Source organism: Rhamphochromis longiceps, linkage group LG16 (genome assembly GCF_057381845.1).
Source record: "Rhamphochromis longiceps isolate RC_006_pf linkage group LG16, R_longiceps_female_GT1.1, whole genome shotgun sequence".
NCBI classification, from domain to species: domain Eukaryota; kingdom Metazoa; phylum Chordata; class Actinopteri; order Cichliformes; family Cichlidae; genus Rhamphochromis; species Rhamphochromis longiceps.
The window spans coordinates 34,004,101-34,023,845 of record NC_140572.1 but is presented as its reverse complement, the minus strand read 5'-3'; the positions used below and the strand labels follow the sequence as shown (position 1 = coordinate 34,023,845).

Sequence of the window (19,745 nt, the reverse complement as noted above, 5' to 3'; positions counted from 1 at the left end):
TTATATCTTCTAACCCCAACATGGGAAAAGTGTGTGGTGCATATCACCTAGCCATTTGTATTTATTAGCATACTGGACAACCACTTTATTATTCCACAGCATAATCTAGAATAATGGACAAAAACCACATGTGTCACTCTGACTGAAAATAAAAACGTTATATATCCACATTTTAGGGCTATTCAGTGGAAGTTGGACTACTTTGAGTGGCAGATTGTCACCAGTTCCCATTTTCCTTCCTCATATCCTTCCTTCTGGTCTGTTCTTTGAGTAATGTTGATGATTGTACTGATTGCAATGACTCCAGCTGTTCCACTGTCACATCCAGTAAAAGCCCAGCATAGTCATCCCTCGGCTTGTGTCTTCACTTTAGACACGACGTGACTGATCGGCAGGATTTGTACTACAGGAAATCTAATCTGTCACTTTACACTTGTGAGACTTTTCTTAGCGGAGCAGGACTATTTATGTTGAGGCTGCTTCTGTGTGTGCTGCTATGTCTGCTGTTTTCTTTTGGTTGAAATGAACCAATGGGAGCCTCTACAAATAACCTTTGACAGGGCTCCTTCATTTGCTAAGAAAGGGCATGTGTACGTATGACGCTCCACACTGTGTGTGTCCACGCTGGTGTGTTTTTATATAATCCCTAGGAGGTAAATACTTGCTCAGTGATCCCGAACACAGTACTTGGAGGAGAATATCTGCAATCCAGACCTCGTAGCTTTAACTAATTATAACGCAGCAGGAGAGACTGGACCAAGTGTTACCAGTGTGGAATGACCAATTAGTCTACACCCGCTCCATTAGTGACGAGACTGAGTGTGACAAACCCTTTATCATGTAATGCTTTAGGAAAAAGCAGGAGGCCAGCAACCAGACCAAACACAACAAAAACACCATCACCAAGAGATACAGTAGAGTCTACGATGTATAGTACTGTGCAAATGTCCTAGGCCTGTCCTCTTTTCTTCATGTTTTGCTTCTAAGAAGCTAGACATTCTTGTCATTTTTTAATGATCTTAATAGTAGTAGTAATACTAATAGTTGTCCAGGATTTTGGATGATCTTTCAAAGTTTTTCTTTGGACATTGTTCCCAATCTTGAGTATATGAAAAATGCTGAAAAGATAACACAGTTTGACGAGTATAAAATTGTATGTTTGCGCCAACAAGGTAATTCAGAAAGAGACAAAATTGTAGCACATCTCGGGATGATGTGCAGTGTGTGTGTGTAAGAAATCTAAAGCAGATGAACAATATCTGAAAATTGTGTTTCTAAGAAATAGGCTGATCCAATGAAGCCTCATCAGAAGTGGTCTCAGTGGCTGTGAAGAAGTCATTCTTAAAGAAGGGAAATGGGAAGAAAACGGCTTGGCAACAGTTTCATCTTTCAGAATGACAATGATTCCAAACACATTGCCAATGCAGTAAAAGCATTCCTAGATAGGAAGGCACACAGCGAAACACTATCAGTTATGGACTGGCCTCCCCAGAGCCCGAACCTCAAAATTATTGAAGCAGTTTGGGATCAAAAGATGGCCAACATCAAAAAAAGAGCTCTAAATGTCCTTCAAGAAGCCTCAAGAAGAATTCCTGAAGACTACTCAAAGAAAATACAAGAAAGCTGTCTAAGAGAGTTCAGGTTGTCTTGAAGAATTGACTTTCACCCCCGTTAGACCTGTACAAAATCTGTTTTTGCCTTAGATACAGTATTCCCATGTATGTTTGCACATTTCAGTACATTGCTTTATCTTTTTCTCCACTTTCTTCTGATAAGTATGTAGCTCAATATTTTTTACAGTACCATATAAAAACAGATAAATGGATAAAAGAAACTGAGAAGACTTGTAGCTAGAAAATGGTGTCAGATATTTTGAGGTTCTGTGGGCCAGATGGTGCAACTGTGTGACCTCCTAATCTCTGAACTCTGAGCTATGACCTTTGTGGCAATTGACCCTCCCTCTTACAGCATGTTTCTCCTCAAGCTTACAAGTATAAACATACATGTGGCCGTCTTGAGAGGAAAAAAGTGTGTGTGTGTGTGTGTGTGTGTGTGTGTGTGTGTGTGTGTGTGTGTGTGTGTGTGTGTGTGTGGACACTGCTGCCTAAACCAGACAGGATGGGGTAGTCCATGTTTTCTGACCCTAAAGGTTGCACTAATAAAAAGCAATGACAAAACGATTTGACAATATATTAGTATAGCCTGGTGCCATTTTTGGTCAAAGTTAATGGCTTAACTATTGATTTGGCAACAAAGTCTACTTTTACTGTATGACTGGGCTCAAGGACAGATTAAAGTAATACATCGGTCTCATAAATGATCTACACTCAAGAGGATTTTAGATGTCCTAGGGTGGATTAATTGGACTTGTGAAGACTAAAAAGAGTCAGTACAAGTTAATAAAGCTGACCTGGGACAAAAACAAAACAGCATAGTGCTTGTCATGGTAGAAGAGTTGTTGTTGTTGTTATTATTATTATTATGAAGAGATTGGATGCACATGTAAGCACAGTTTGGCTAATACCAACACTCACAGTTGCCAGTCAAATGTAAGTGCAGGAACTTGTTCTTGCTAAATGAACACTTGCCTTGCAGCTCATTAAATATACATTAAAGATCACTGTGAATCAATCTGCGTAAGTGCAGATTCTCTGAGTTGGGGAAACAAAGAGCACGGTAATGGATGGTCTTCTCGAGTAGTCAGAAAAAAACCTATCGATGACTTCAGACTGGCAAACACTGTCCTGATTACAGGTACTAATGTTTGTATTCCAAAAATAAACTTCAAAGATAAACATAAAGTACATTAGCATCAAAACATATTCATCTTATCTAACCCTATCCAGGTGTGCGGTAACCTGTAGCCAATGTTGGTCACACAGAGTAACTATATTTAGCACAAATACTACTAAAAACAAACCCAAAGGCACAGCCATAACCTACGCACGCCACAAGCTATAAATCAGCCCAACAGCTCATCCTCGCAGAGCATTATGTTTCATCCTGGATGAGGCTGTGTCTCAGGAAAAGTCATCAACGGTCGTTAGCAGTAGGGCTGCAAAAGGAAAAATCTTGAGGGCCAAATGAGGAGAGCGTCTGATGAGCTGGCTGCAGCTATCTTACTCCAGAGGTGAAGAGAAGCTTTGATGAGCTAACTCTTCATACCCATGGTCTGGACTTACTACAAAGACAGAACCGCAATATTTGCCTTAAAGCCTTGATAGTTTATGCAGATCTTCCTCAAAGCGTCTCCTGTAGGCTCTTGTTTTAGTCAACATCCTCATAAATTCTTCAGACAGAGACCGGTCTTGCTCCTAACTGATACTTCCTGCTATTAGAGCTGAGTCAATATGATTTTACATTGGGTTAAACTCTCAAGTACGTTCAGCCCAAAAAACAAACAAACCTCAGTTTATTGTGATAGTGACAGTGTCCCAAGTGACTGCTGTTGCTCTTTACTTTTTAAGACATGAGGCAAGAAGAGAAAAAGCAGGGCACCTACATTAAAAAAAAATTACCATAAAATTATGACCTTTTTTATTTTGGTGGTATTTCTTTAGCATACTACCCAGCAAAAATACCAGTTTTCAATTTTTTCACTGATTTTGATTTACAAATAACCCTGTAATTAGAATAGAACTTTATTGTCATTGCACATGCACAGGTACAGGGCAACGAAATGCAGTTTGCATCCATCCAGAAGTGCTTTAGTGATATAGATATATTACAATATATATTAGCAATAATATAGATATGTAAGTATATTACAGAAATGGGTCTATTATGGTATGTTATGAGTATTCTATAACTTTATGTATGTACAGGCTGTAGTACATACAGCCTGTACATACAGCCTAATTACAATCATAACAATCATAATCCATTATTTTGGCCTCCACGTTGTGTCACTAGCCACTTCTTTGGATCTATCCAGGATGGCAGAAGTAGTTACCGCTATTCCACATGCTTTTCAGAGGCGCCTCCAGAATTTTTGGCCAAAATTATCTCGGTGGGACAACAGGAAATTGTGAGGGACGTACAAATTGTATATGCAGGAATAAATAATAAGTTCATGTTTCAACTCATTATATGGTGTCCTCCTCTGTTTTGTGCTCATGTTTATTAAAATTATTACCAACATAGGGCAGTCTTGTAAAGTTCCCCCCACCCCCGGTGGTGCCCCGATGCCATTCCTATCCGTGCCAGTCGGCAACCTACACAACCATTCTTTAGTGCAGCAGCAACAAAGCCACAGTCCCTCACTGGCTCCTTCCCTCTCTGGCTTTGTTTTGGTAAAAACTCATAAATCTGAGCTACTGCTATCAGGGACTGAATCTAGACAGTGATTGTGCCAAGATCTGCCCCTCAGGAATCCTAAACTATTGATAGCACTCAGATGAGAAGAGTGGAAGTTCCTTGATGTTAATATAACACTTTTTCCCCCTGGTAAAGTGAAAAATATTGTGTTCTGACAAAGACCAGGAAAAGTCAGTGAGTAGACTTGTCTTTAGGCATCAAATCATAAGGCAGAGGAGAGGCCAATTATTCCCAGTGGAACTGAAATGAAAGTGAGATCTCCTGTGCTTTTACACCTCTGTGGCTCAAAAGAAGAGAAAAGCATGACCCACAGGAGAGTGTGCCAGGCATTTTGTGCTGCTCCGCCTATTTTCTCCTGAACTGGATTAAAAGAAAGGTTTGCTTTGAGATGAACATAGAACCATTGTGAGTTTGCAGCAGGTATTCCATCACCTACAGTGGGGCAAAAAAGTATTTAGTCAGCCACCGATTGTGCAAGTTCCCCCACTTAAAATGATGACAGAGGTCAGTAATTTGCACCAGAGGTACACTTCAACTGTGAGAGACAGAATGTGAAAAAAAAAATCCATGAATCCACATGGTAGGATTTGTAAAGAATTTATTTGTAAATCAGGGTGGAAAATAAGTATTTGGTCACCTCAAACAAGGGAAATCTCTGGCTCTCACAGACCTGTAACGTCTTCTGTAAGAAGCTTTTCTGTCCCCCACTCGTTACCTGTATGAATGGCACCTGTTTGAACTCATCATCTGTATAAAAGACACCTGTCCACAGCCTCAAACAGTCAGACTCCAAACTCCGCCATGGCCAAGACCAAAGAGCTTTCGAAGGACACCAGGAAAAGTATTGTAGACCTGCACCAGACTGGGAAGAGTGAATCTACAATAGGCAAGCAGCTTGGTGTGAAAAAATCAACTGTGGGAGCAATCATCAGAAAATGGAAGACATACAAGACCACTTATAATCTCCCTCGATCTGGGGCTCCACGCAAGATCTCATCCCGTGGGGTCAAAATGATCATGAGAACGGTGAGCAAAGATCCCAGAACCACACGGGGGGACCTGGTGAATGACCTGCAGAGAGCTGGGACCAAAGTAACAAAGGTCACCATCAGTAACACACTACAACGGCAGGGAATCAAATCCCGCAGTGCCAGACGTGTTCCGCTGCTGAAGCCAGTGCATGTCCAGGCCCGTCTGAAGTTTGCCAGAGAGCACATGGATGATACAGCAGAGGATTGGGAGAATGTCATGTGGTCAGATGAAACCAAAGTAGAACTTTTTGGTATAAACTCAACTCGTCGTGTTTGGAGGAAGAAGAATACTGAGTTGCATCCCAAGAACACCATACCTACTGTGAAGCATGGGGGTGGAAACATCATGCTATGGGGCTGTTTTTCTGCCAAGGGGACAGGACGACTGATCCGTGTTAAGGACAGAATGAATGGGGCCATGTATCGTGAGATTTTGAGCCAAAACCTCCTTCCATCAGTGAGAACTTTGAAGATGAAACGAGGCTGGGTCTTCCAACATGACAATGATCCAAAACACACCGCCCGGGCAACAAAGGAGTGGCTCCGTAAGAAGCATTTGAAAGTCCTGGAGTGGCCTAGCCAGTCTCCAGACCTCAACCCCATAGAAAATCTGAGGCGGGAGTTGAAAGTCCGTGTTGCTCGGCGACAGCCCCAAAGCATCACTGCTCTCGAGAAGATCTGCATGGAGGAATGGACCAAAATACCAGCTACTGTGTGTGCAAACCTGGTAAAGACCTATAGTAAACGTTTGACCTCTGTTATTGCCAACAAAAGTTATGTTACAAAGTATTGAGTTGTATTTTTGTTATTGACCAAATACTTATTTTCCACCCTGATTTACGAATAAATTCTTTACAAATCCTACCATGTGGATTCATGGATTTTTTTTCCACATTCTGTCTCTCACAGTTGAAGTGTACCTCTGGTGCAAATTACTGACCTCTGTCATCATTTTAGGTGGGGGAACTTGCACAATCGGTGGCTGACTAAATACTTTTTTGCCCCACTGTATGTCAGGTCTGGGCATTCGACGTTCATTGGGGAACGAGGGGAGTCTTCTAGACACGACATTAGCTATTTCAAATGTGACATCCACAAGATGTCCAAGATGAGAGTGTTACTGCGTGTCCACTTACAGTGCAAAGACCTCAACAGCAGATAAAAGACAGATACAAAGAGGGCCCTGTGAGAAGAGTCTATGGAAAGTGATCATGATTAATTATGTCATGAACCTTCAGTGGCACTTTTAGCCAGATCAGCTGTGTAAAGATGGAGATGGAGAGAGAACAGGAGTGTCCGGTCACAGCTGGACTAAATCTGTGTCCATACGGACTTAACAAACCAGTCATTCATTCCCACACATTATGGAAAACCAGCATCCACTCTCTCAGGATAGCCGTAGAGTACATAAACTGAGGTTTTCCTGTGGGGATTCAGCCTCTAAGTCAAGTGCACATAAAACATTCTAAAAATCTTAACTAAACCCTAAGCTCACGATGCTCTCTCTGTCACCTAGCAGATGTCCCTGTCCCCCTGTAGCCAGGGTCCAAACTGGGACACTTTACAACACAAGGCACTTGTTCTCTCTTTGTGTGCTGTGCAGTCTTAACTAGAGAGGCCTTTATTTTTCTGTCTTGGCTGTTACGCAATAGGAGCTGTGCAAAGTTTGGAGTCAAAGCAGCCTAATCCGCCCAAAGCCTTGGACCAGACTGAGGGATTGATAGCATGGAAGCCTGTTGCCAACACAAAAGGCCAGAGATTTGACCTCTGCACAGTTTGACACTGTCTCTGTGCTTCGAATGAGATCACATTTTTTATGGAGAAGTTGGATTTATTTATTTATTTTGCATCAGGGAAACGGTCATTAAAGTGGCTAAAATGTGGCATAAGCAGATGTTCAGGCCAAGTGATATGAGAAGAGGTGGACAGCTGCTGTTGAGACCGATAGCATTTAGGGCACTTTACAAAGACGTGTACACATTAGTCTCATTTCCATTTAGTTATAATACAATTCATCTGGAAAAACCTGGCTTCCATAAGAACATCTGCAGGAAAGAAAACTTGGGAATCCATCCCGGTGGAAATATGGGTCACAATGTTAGAAAGTCTCTAGAGCTGCTGAAGGACCAAGGACCAGAACTGTTCAAGGATTAATAAAGGGGTAATTATTAAGATTTCAGCAATATCACGTGTGATTCCAAAGAATAAAAAAGCAAGAAAAATTGTGACGCTGATATTTGAGTTTTTGAATTAAAGGGACAATTGATCATTTTAGTGTGAATTATCCAGTTCTGCAGATATCTGTTTAAATATATGGTGTACTCTTAATGTGCAGTGGAACTAAACAGCAATTTCCGTCATCAAAGTGACAAGAAAAGAAATTTGTTTTAAGTTCATTTCTTAGCCACCAGAAAACATCCAGTTTGTCCAAAAAAATTCCACAGATTCACACAGAAACTACTTTTTTTCTGCTGACTACACCTGTCAACCTTTACACTTTGCGGGAGGAACCGTGTGCCAGCCTGTGACTGGAGGCTTTTTAGCCAGACATTAATGGTGTCCCCCTGTGCGGGGCAGTGCTGGTAGCTTGCTTTATGATTCTTTTTGTAGCTGGATGTACATGACATAAAGAAAAGTTTTTCTTTATGTCATGTACATTTCAAGGAACAATTCAGAACAAAATATTCTAGACGGATAAACGGCACTGTAGGATGAAGGGAGGGGGAAATTGTTCATTTGTTTTGGCGATGAAGTGTCCCTTTAATATTTAGGTATTTCTTTGAGCTGAGAGAAACTGAAAAAATAGATGTGACTGGAATTTGAAGTGTCCTTTTCTATTTTCTGATTTATCTACAAAACAAAAGAAGAAACTGCATTCTTTTAGAACAAGTAACGGCTGCATGTCAAAGTCTGGGCTAATTTATTGCTCACCTGGTCAACACACCATTTGAATCCCAGTCATCCGTATGAGCCCAAACATAGTCTCATAGCAGTGATATCATGCTGTTGCATCAACTTCCATTTCCACCAGACTTATGTAACTCTCCCAATCCCACCCCGCCCCAGTCTGTGGCTCACAAATACAGACTTAACTATAAAGCCCTCTCTATTGCTATAAGAAGTTACTAACAAATCGTCTGTGCCCACAGGGCAGGCACGATCCACCTCTGCTGGACTCCGAGCTGTTGGTCCGGGAACACACGTCTCTCCCTGTGACTAATGCGCATGGGATCAAGGAGGAAGCATTAACCTCCAGCAGAGAAAGTACAAAGCATACAGGGAAATGCTTATTTGGGCACTGGATAAAGTGCAACATTACAGCATCAGAAAAACACGCTTCTGCAGACAAATCAAGGACACTTGAGTCCTCTTGTTTCTAGAATTTGCTATAGTGTCTCAAAGCTTCCAGGCAAAACATGTAGTGTCACCCTTCATCTTGAGACATTATTGCACTCATACAGTTTTGCTGAGATGTGGGAACGCTACAATGTAACTGACCAGAGAAGAATGAGAAAATCTGTTTCAAGGATGCTCATCTCCCCCTCTTTTAAGTTCCATGATGATTTCTCCCAGTAGGAATCATTCATAAATTCCATAAATGGAGAGCCTAAAAACACACAACTTTCTGTTGTTGTGGAATAAAAGCATTTGTAAAAGATTAAACATCGAAACATAAGTTTCCTTGTGAAGCTGAAGAACTAAGAAACATTAACAAATAGGTCACATGGTCAAGTGTTTGGATAATATATAACCTGAGGGCAATAAGTATCGTCAGGAACTGTGAAAATCAAATCTGTGATTGCCTTCAAATTTCCACGTTACTCACATGTGAGCGACGTCAAACTGCTGAATTAGTGACAACGTTTCACTCCGGAGTCACCCGAAGAGCAAACTGCACACAGGTTCGCGGCTGAACTCTTCAACAGCTATCAACGCTTGAAAAAAGGCGTCACGGTGAAGGGAAATTGAAGACGCACCGGACACAAATTCACTGTGTAACTCTTAGAAAGTCTCTCTGCTAAGCAGCAGCGTGCACAAACCCACACTGACATTCTCTGTCACTCCTCCTCCTGTGAATGTGTGCACAAAAGAGCTTCACAGTTGAGCTGAAGAGTCCTGCCCTTAACTCCTCCGACTCCTCAGAGGACACGGGGGGAGAGAGAAAGTGAAGACTAAAAGGGCCAAAGTTTGGACCAAATGACTGAACTGCGGCTCACAAGCCTAGCGGAATATATGCAAAACGTTTTTCTGAGGCAAACCCTAATCACACTGGAATCCCTCTATTCCAACAACTTTTCATCCAACACTTTACTTAATAAACTGTTTTTTTAACTGTCTCGTAAAAAAATATCTCTCTTCAGCCTCTGCAATTTTTTCTCTAGATACATCTCTCACGATTTCTTTTTCTCCTTATCAGTAATCTCTCCCTCCTTCTCTTTCCAGTTATTTCAGAAATATAGCAGGGTTGGCCAACTGAGGAGATGAGTACATAAGAGTAAACAAAAAAAACCAAAAAAAACACAACGTCCGTCACACCGCAAAGGACTCTCAGTACAAAAATAAATAAACAATACAATCCACCTTTCACTGAAGCTGAGAGTTCAGGCTGTGCTGCACATCGGCTCCTCACACAGATTCCTGAAGTAACGAGACCGTTGCAGAGCAACAAGCTCGCAAAGAATTCAAGCAATGAGGAAAAAATCAAAAAAGTAAAGTATCAAGTCTCCCTGGGTTGGACAATACTCGTGATATGTTAGCCAGACAGCTAATGAATGAGTTAATGAATCATTGTGATGCAGCTAAAAAAAGTCACTTTTGACATGCCCTGCAATGCACCGTCTCTCAGTCTGATTTAGGTTGCGCTGTTTGACTTCTCTGACTATATTTTACCTAATCGTGAACACCAGGATACATCTGGAGACATTCACACAAACAAAGCTGTGGCTGAGAGCTCATGATGACCTGAATGAAGGGGTCAAAGTGTAAGATTAAAAGTTTTTCTCATCTTTTTCTTGGATCTTAGCGATGGCTGAGAATAGATCTGGTCTTCGCAGCTCTGCATGCACAGCAGCTCCACCCATCTGCTGTTAAAACCTTCTGTTTTGCAAGGAGCAGCCAATCGAAAGGAAGCTGGCTCAAAGGAATGTGTCGTGGAAAGGAGAGGAGTTTAAATGGCTTGCTGTAGAGCAAAGATAAACTGAGGGTGCATTTGAATTATTCAAAGCCACTTTAGCAGGTTCCAGGAATAAAATATGGGGCTGTAAATGAGAATAATTCAAGAAATATAACCAGGAGACTCAGAACTTATTCCACCATGACTGAAATTTGACTGGCTGATTTGCATGGGCTGAACCACTGAAAGAAGGCAAAATGTACCTTAGTTATTGACATGCATGCTGTCCAAACTCATCATCCGATGAGAGACTGCCTTTCTAATATTTGACCATACTTTTTTTACTAGGCTATGAAGCAACACAAACTGTGTCCTGTCCAAACTCTCATTTACCACACACCTCTATAACACTGCATAACTAAGGGAATAAATAACGAAAGAAGGAAAAACTGAAGTCACAGTGCTGTAGGCTAGCACAGGAATTTGCATGGGAGTAATACCACAGATGACCGTTGACTTTATTACAAAATATTAGAGGTCTACAGGTAATACTACTCATGTCTAAATCGGGCTTTTGAGTGCATGTAATGTTATAGTTGTGTATAGTCAGTTGTGTAAGTGTTGTTTTGGATGTTGCTTGTTCTGCTGATGCAAGGTGCAGGCATGACAAGAATCCCTGAGCTAAAACTAACCCACAGCAGCTGAAACTGTTTTTATGCAATAAACATAATAAAAGTCAACATCAATCTTTGGAAACTAACAGCCACAGAGACACCACTTACCCAAAGTTGATCCCAGCAAAACATCAGCCCTATAATTTGAAGCTTTATGTAGTGCCCTAATAAGCTAAGGGTTCATGCAAGTAGCCTTGTGCTTTCCCAGCAGTGATCCCGACAGCGTGCAAACCCAACAACAACTCTTTTTCTTTCTAAGACTCGTGGAGATGTAAATCCAGAGCTATTTTTCCCTTCGGCTCTAAAAGTCACTCTTTCAAAGGAGTTAATTGCCTTTTCAGCACCAACAAGTGTGAAGCCAAAAAACAGTGGAAACACTTTGATTTATTGGAAACACTTTTTCCTATCTAGTCTGCGAATTATTTTTTTTCTTTAAAAGCTATTTTCACACTGAGCTCATTTGAAACCGTGCATCAGTCTGACGGTGCTGGCCGAGTAGTCACAGCACAAAAGGCTATTAAGGGATCACCTTTGAAGTCTTATCGACTACTTCAAACTCGAGTGGCTAAAAAAACAACGTGTGGGTGTGTGTGTGTTCCACATGTGCAGATGCTTACTTATATCATGCGCGCGAGTCTGTGATCTCATTAAATTCTAATTCAGATTTGACCACAGTATCATCATCAGATGACAGAAGGCAAGATGAGACAGACGGCTTGGACCGGACTGGTCTGGACACACAGATAATTTACACACACACCTTCACTGAAACAGAGTGAGCGGAGACTTACACCTGTTCTATTTTAGTAGGGCCTATTTCAAGCTGCCGCCAAGTGTTGGGTAGACACTTTATGAGCAGTGATAGAAGGAAGCCAATTGACCTCTGACCTTTAACTATTTGGGCAGCTAATAAAAAAAATGCTGGAATGTTGTATAACATGTTAGTTAAAAGAAAAAGATCTTTTTTTTTTTTAGGATTTTTTAAATATATATGGTAATTTTGAATTTGATTCCAGCAACATGTTTCTTCTTTTAACCACACTAAGTTAGAGTTTTAGAACTGTGGAGACCATATGCTGTAGTTGCAACAGCCAAATGCTCTGCTATTATTGCTCAAGATTGGATTGTAGCTGTTCAGCAGTCCAGGACCTGCTTTTGTTACACACCACATGGACAGAAGTTCTGGCCCGCCTACACAGTACACCTACAGGAGCTGCCACGAAGCTCCCGGAAACAGTTTTTATGCTGATATTAATGAAAGAGAAGATTTTGAACTACTAACCTACATTCTGAGTCAGCAGAATGTTGGTGACTTTTATACACGATGATGTTCCTCGGCATGTGGCGACTCCACTCTATACCTTTACATGGTCTTCCGCTTCCTGGTTAAGTTGCTATGTCTCTTAAACACTTCCACATTGGAATAATATTGCTTACAGCTGAGCCCTGCTATTTAAAACATGCAGAAAGTGATTTGGTATTGTCTTGCTGAAGTATGCAAGGGCTTCTTTGAAAAAGACACCACATGCATGGAAGCATATGTTGCTCCACATCGTTCTGCTTTAACTGGGACCCCAACAGATAACAAGCTGGATGGTTCCTCCTCTCTTTGAAGGACTTGGCGTTCTTGGGGTTTTTTGTTGTTTGTTAAATCCGAGACAAACCCATCTAACGTACGGTGCTGTTTCTAAGGGCGTAACATTGCTTCCTTTTTTGGGTGGCATAGAAAACAGCACTTTGGTCACAGAGTGACCACGGCTCCCTCAAAAGGAAGCTTCTGTCCATGCCTGTGGCTGAACCAAGGAATGTCTCACACTGTGCTCTGGAGAGCGGTTGAGTTCGGTCCCAAGGGGCCCTCGGTTTCTCTGTGGTGATAATTTCACCACAAATGAATTCAGCGGTAGCGATGCCTCTCCTTCCTTTCAAAATACAATCCAACATTTACAACCTAAAAACTTGGTAATGCAATTTTGGGGTTATTTTTGGTATTTGTAGGGCAAAGTTTTATAGGGCAAAATATCTGAATGGAAAAGATCTGAATGTGTCCTCTGTATCTGTATGGTGGGTTCGGCACATGATTTAGTCCATGACTTCAATAATCCACACAGTTAAAAATAAATTAGAAAATTGTGTAAGAAAATTATTCCATAAATCTCACATGAAATCAGACTGAGAACTATCATATGGCACATCTTTAAAGAGTCAGTGGATCTGATGCATTGTAACACCTGAATTCTACACGGTAAAGTTTGAAGGATAAGCATTCCTACCATTTTCACCTTCTGTGGTGTCCTCGCAGTTCTGATTGAAGTTTTCGTAGGAGTCCCAGCGGATCAGGGGATCTTGAGTGTTGTAGTCGACTGAGACACTCGGCCCGTTCTCCAGGTGGTCCACACCTTGACCAGAAGTACAAAGAGGCAGAGCAGAAAATGTGAATGTCTTTACATCCGGAAAAGGGAAAAGCTATTTTTATCAGAATCAAGGAAAAAAAATTGAGATTCAGAATTCATATTGAGATAATTGTTTTCCCTATTCGATTACATTCAAGACCCTGCGCTAAACTGACACGTTTTCTTTTTTTTATTTTCTTTAAACCTGGCTGGATTCTTTTGCTGCATGCTATCATCCTGTCTCACTTTTCTACCTGAAACCATAAACTACACATGGAAGATGGACTGGTCTGGTGGTTGCTCTTTGGTGAGCCTGTTTCTGCTGGAGGTTTCTTCCTGTTACCAGGGATTTGTTTTCTTCCCACTGTCACCAAGTTACTGTTCCTCAAGGATCATCATGTTGTTGGAGTTTTCTCTCTAACACTGAAGGATCTGCATCTTGAGGCAAGGTGACAGTTATTGTAAATTAAAACAATATAAGTAAAACTCTGCTGAGCTGAGCTGTACTAACAACAGTCTGGCAACCTGTCCGAATTGTACCCCACGTTGCACCCTTTGACAGGTGGAATAGGCACCAGCCCCAACGCAACCCAGAATTAGATAAGCACTAGAAGAGAGATGGATGGTTCCATTTACAGTTCAGTGGAGTCACTGTTGTATGGGGCGTATGAGAGTGAGCTAATTTTCTCAGTCATGCCAATTATGTATAAGAGTGTAGTATGGTTATGGAAAATGCTTAGTATGGCCATAAGACCCAACACATTGATCCTTACCATGTATTTTCTCTGGTCCAAAGGAGAAAATAAACTCCACTTTTCCATATTCTGGAAATCTATCATCTGCAAAGAAAAAAAGAAAAAAATAAATAGAGAGAGTTTTCTCTTTATATCTAAAGATGCATATATTGTTACACTAGAAAACACATGCAGTTTTTAAAGATTATACGCCCATTCAGATGTTCAGGTTTTACTTACTAATAGGTATAAGTTCATTGTTTGCAGGAGCATTATAATAGTAGTATTTCAGAGTTGCAAGTCTTTTACCTTTGAATGTGTCATCTAGCTCATCTTTCCCAAAGACAATCCCCAGGTCGTGAACAGCGCAGGTGTGGAATTGTACCCGGAAGATCACGTCTCGGCATGGGCTGCGGTAGCGTTTGTGGTAGCACTTAAGCTGCAGGGCGATTAAAAAAGAAAAAAGGCTAATTTGCAAGTGCATAAATCTCTTTTAGCAGATCACCACTCGGTGTCATACCAAACAAGCAAAAGTAATGCTTCTTTATTAATAATTTATAATAAAATAATATTTTTATAATATATAAAAATACTGTTTCACAGGATTCAATTCACAGGATTTTAACTGAGTGCAAGCAAAGAGACACAGCAGCCTGATTCCCTGCTGGCTCAGGTTTACTCTGTTTTTTTTGTAGCTCTATGTTTATTTTATTTTAGTTTTTTATCTGTTTCCCTTGTAATGGAAGGACCATCCACAAACATTATTATCCAAACTGGTTTTCCAAATACAGCAGCTTTAAGAGTAATGTTAAAACCACACTGAGGAAAATCGGCTCTCTCCCTCCTGCTGTTTCCTGACTGGCAGCCTTTTTTTTTTTTTTTAAAACAAGGCCTCATTTTTACATTCACTGAAAGAAACCAAAGAACTGTAATCATTCCTTACTGTGGATGTAAAGAATAATAAAACTGACAAACAGATTATTGCATATAGACAAAGAAATTAAAAAGAATTCAGCTGCAGCTAAAATTAACGATTTTTGCTAAAGGACTGACTGACTCGACTTTCTGACTGTGGGGTTAACCATAAAACCAAAACGTTTAGGACTGAGGAATAAAAGTAAAATATCCTCTGGTTTTGTGCAGCTTTTTGGGATATCGTAAAGGTCCTGCTGAGTGGTCCATTACCGCTGCTGAGTCAAGTTTAATTACAAAATATTATTCTGCTAATTTTATGCTAACATGCCTTCAGGGCTCGACCAATTTTCATATTTAGGTAGAGGCTTTAAACATCCCAAAATTGTTCTTCCCTCATTTGTGAAAAGGTTATTTTTAATTTGCTATTTCCCAAAATGTCAAAGAGTTTGACATTTTGGGAAACTGGCTTATTTGCTTTCTTGCTGATAGTGAGAGAGGCAAAGGGATCAGCTAGTGCCAGGAGATGGTTAGCTTAGCCTAGCATAAAAACAGGGAGGGTTAGCTTAGTTCTTTCTGAGGGTTAAAAAAGCCATATATAATAATCAATATTAAAACTCAAGAAATTTTTTATCATAATGACTGTATTTCTTCTTTCATGTGTATAAAAGGCTCATATTTGCACTGAAAAGTCTCTGTACACAGAGACTAGCAAACTTTTTCTACATTTAGTTTTGTTCCTGTACCCTCATGACACTCTGCAGACCTATGATTCTTTTCTCTTTCAGCAATTCTGTTATAGATTTGCTACTGTGCTTGAGATCATTGTCCTGTTGCATGACCCATTTTCAATCAACTTTTGGCTACCGGACAGATGGCCTCAGATTGCCACTGCAAAGTGTCCAGGTCCTGTGGTTACAAAACAAGCCAAATCATCACCCCTCCACCACCATGCTGACAGTATGAGGAATGTATGAGAGGTGTTGTGCAGACATGCTGAGTGGTCATATTGGCTGACGATCAGTTAATCAAATGTGCAGCTGGCTGTGTTATTTACCTTCTTAATTCAGATGGAAGCAGTGATATTAGTCCTGTTAAAATTTACTGTACATGTCAATGACCTTTAGCAGTGCCAAGAGGTGGATTTTGTTACACTAGGGCAGACACTTTTTTACTAATGCAGTTTATGTTAATGTAACCATCTGCTGCTCATTAAAGAGTGGCTTCCATCTTCTCCATTCTCCAAGAAAGCCACTAAAGATTTTCCCAAAATGTTGAAATGGCCTAACTTGTTATGGTCTTTTAGGTTTAAAGTTTCATTATAAACCCAAATGCAAACTTTAAAAAGATCATTAAAACAATTAACAAACCAATGCGAGGTTCTTCTCTGCAATTATCTTTAATCTGACCAATTAGATATACAAAACCATCACAGTTAAAAATGCAGGAGCACTCTGTGCTAATGTCTCCTCAGGCAGCAGTTCAAATTTTCCCTGTTATTTGAAAAATAACAAGCATCAGCAAGCAGTGTCTCAGCCTGACGGTGCATTCAGCAGAATCCATTAGTCTGTGTTAAATAAAGGATGAGATATGAGTTCAGCTTTGAAGGCCAAAACAGCCTCAGGTACAAACTAAGTGCTCACTTTCTAATTCTTCATGCTGACATTATGAGCCCCGAGAACATCCCATAGATACAGTGGGGCAAAAAAGTATTTAGTCAGCCACCGATTGTGCAAGTTCCCCCACCTAAAATGATGACACAGGTCAGTAATTTGCACCAGAGGTACACTTCAACTGTGAGAGACAGAATGTGAAAAAAAAATCCATGAATTCACATGGTAGGATTTGTAAAGAATTTATTCGTAAATTAGGGTGGAAAATAAGTATTTGGTCACCTCAAACAAGGAAAATCTCTGGCTCTCACAGACCTGTAACGTCTTCTGTAAGAAGCTTTTCTGTCCCCCACTCGTTACCTGTATGAATGGCACCTGTTTGAACTCATCATCTGTATAAAAGACACCTGTCCACAGCCTCAAACAGTCAGACTCCAAACTCCGCCATGGCCAAGACCAAAGAGCTTTCGAAGGACACCAGGAAAAGTATTGTAGACCTGCACCAGACTGGGAAGAGTGAATCTACAATAGGCAAGCAGCTTGGTGTGAAAAAATCAACTGTGGGAGCAATCATCAGAAAATGGAAGACATACAAGACCACTGATAATCTCCCTCGATCTGGGGCTCCACGCAAGATCTCATCCCGTGGGGTCAAAATGATCATGAGAACGGTGAGCAAAGATCCCAGAACCACACGGGGGGACCTGGTGAATGACCTGCAGAGAGCTGGGACCAAAGTAACAAAGGTCACCATCAGTAACACACTACAACGGCAGGGAATCAAATCCCGCAGTGCCAGACGTGTTCCGCTGCTGAAGCCAGTGCATGTCCAGGCCCGTCTGAAGTTTGCCAGAGAGCACATGGATGATACAGCAGAGGATTGGGAGAATGTCATGTGGTCAGATGAAACCAAAGTAGAACTTTTTGGTATAAACTCAACTCGTCGTGTTTGGAGGAAGAAGAATACTGAGTTGCATCCCAAGAACACCATACCTACTGTGAAGCATGGGGGTGGAAACATCATGCTACGGGGCTGTTTTTCTGCCAAGGGGACAGGACGACTGATCCGTGTTAAGGACAGAATGAATGGGGCCATGTATCGTGAGATTTTGAGCCAAAACCTCCTTCCATCAGTGAGAACTTTGAAGATGAAACGAGGCTGGGTCTTCCAACATGACAATGATCCAAAACACACCGCCCGGGCAACAAAGGAGTGGCTCCGTAAGAAGCATTTGAAAGTCCTGGAGTGGCCTAGCCAGTCTCCAGACCTCAACCCCATAGAAAATCTGTGGCGGGAGTTGAAAGTCCGTGTTGCTCGGCGACAGCCCCAAAACATCACTGCTCTCGAGAAGATCTGCATGGAGGAATGGACCAAAATACCAGCTACTGTGTGTGCAAACCTGGTAAAGACCTATAGTAAACGTTTGACCTCTGTTATTGCCAACAAAGGTTATGTTACAAAGTATTGAGTTGTATTTTTGTTATTGACCAAATACTTATTTTCCACCCTGATTTACGAATAAATTCTTTACAAATCCTACCATGTGGATTCATGGATTTTTTTTCACATTCTGTCTCTCACAGTTGAAGTATACCTCTGGTGCAAATTACTGACCTCTGTCATCATTTTAGGTGGGGGAACTTGCACAATCGGTGGCTGACTAAATACTTTTTTGCCCCACTGTAACATTATGGCTCAATTGACAGCAGAAGCAGAAACGTTGCTGATGTGTGGAGTTTTTCTATAGGCAAAAGAAAACCAGAGGCTCTCACAGGTGCTGCTAAACTGAGGATCTTACAGGAATGATTTCATAAAAATTCCCTGAATCTCCCTGAGAGAGTTGCAGGGATAGGTCTCACATGAGACTTTGTTTGAAATGATTATGTCCTGTTATAGCGATACCTCATGTATCCTTAAATGCTGTTTTAAAGGAAGTACACGGCCTTTTTCACGTCATAGTTTCCAGCAACATATTGTGTGCTAATGAGGGCCTATAAACCGAGGTATAGGACTCAGTCCAACTGTCTTTTCCCAAGTTTTTACAGCCCCATTTCATCTGTAAATGGCTACTATAAACTGCTGCAGCACATGCATTCAGTGCATTAAGCCAACGTTCAATTGGAAACACACACAGGATTCCCTCATTATTATTATCCAATAAAAAAATCTGAATATCCTGCATGTATTTTACCCTTATCATTTGGTATCCATATATTTTTCCCTTTTCCTCTGGCAGAGGTAAAACAATAAACATTCGGTGTTACTGGCTTCACACACTGAGCTTAGCCAGTGATAAAATGTTGAGATTCGGTTTCTTTGTTTTGCAGTTAAAATCCACGGAAGCCAAATGATTTAAATTTTACAAACAGCTGAAAGATTACTGAGGGTTTTTATCAGTCTATATTGTACAGCACTAGCTTCTGGGGTATGTCTCTGCTGTTCTTACCAGGATGTCCCCCTTCAAAAGGAGGCCAGGTTCAATGGTGATGCAGATGCTGGTCTGGCTGTCACCCTGGACATTACTGCAGAGAAATAAAAACACAACATGTCACATGACAGGCCCGCTTTTATCATTCTTGCTGTGGAAATCATGACAGCAAGTCCACTGCACCAGCTTTTGTTTCTGATGCTACTTCCCTGGATAAAACCATGTGCCAACAACAATCACCCTTTTTTTCCCCACTTTAACAGTGGCCTTCACAGAGCGTAGCCCATGGTGTTTTGGGGTATTAGTGCCTGTCTGATTGTATTGTTGGGAAAGAAGGATCAAAGGGAGGAGAGTGCCAAAAGGGAGCATGTGAGAGAAAGTGAAGAGGAATGTGATTTCACCAAAGCTTTAAAGAGTATGGAAATGTGTCTGCACTGATTGTTTCACAGGAAATGTAGCGTCATTGTGCAACCATCACCAGGCTTTGTTGTTTTGAATAAGAAGAGCAGTAACAGTGAAAAGACCAAAGAGT

The 19,745-nt window shown here is 41.0% G+C and overlaps 1 protein-coding gene and 1 long non-coding RNA gene across 13 annotated transcripts in view; one reads left to right on the top strand and one right to left on the bottom strand.

Annotated features, from left to right (window-relative positions):
• The window catches only part of tns1b (tensin 1b), a 203,217-nt gene that overhangs the window by 24,957 nt on the left and 158,515 nt on the right, over positions 1-19,745 (bottom strand). For 5 of the 11 annotated variants that reach the window (XM_085385302.1, XM_085385300.1, XM_085385308.1 and 2 more), the window contains exons 14-17: positions 19,232-19,307; positions 14,569-14,698; positions 14,299-14,364; positions 13,406-13,531 (exon numbers count right to left, since the gene is read on the bottom strand). In XM_085385302.1, coding sequence (XP_085241428.1) covers positions 13,406-13,531; positions 14,299-14,364; positions 14,569-14,698; positions 19,232-19,307 — 398 coding nt within the window. Of the gene's footprint in view, positions 1-13,405; positions 13,540-14,298; positions 14,365-14,568; positions 14,699-19,231; positions 19,308-19,745 lie in introns of all 11 variants that reach the window. The other 6 variants (XM_085385299.1, XM_085385298.1, XM_085385306.1 and 3 more) reach the window with 3 other exon arrangements.
• The window catches only part of LOC146651545 (uncharacterized), a 112,963-nt gene that overhangs the window by 81,990 nt on the left and 11,228 nt on the right, over positions 1-19,745 (top strand). The gene's annotated exons all lie outside the window — the stretch shown is intronic.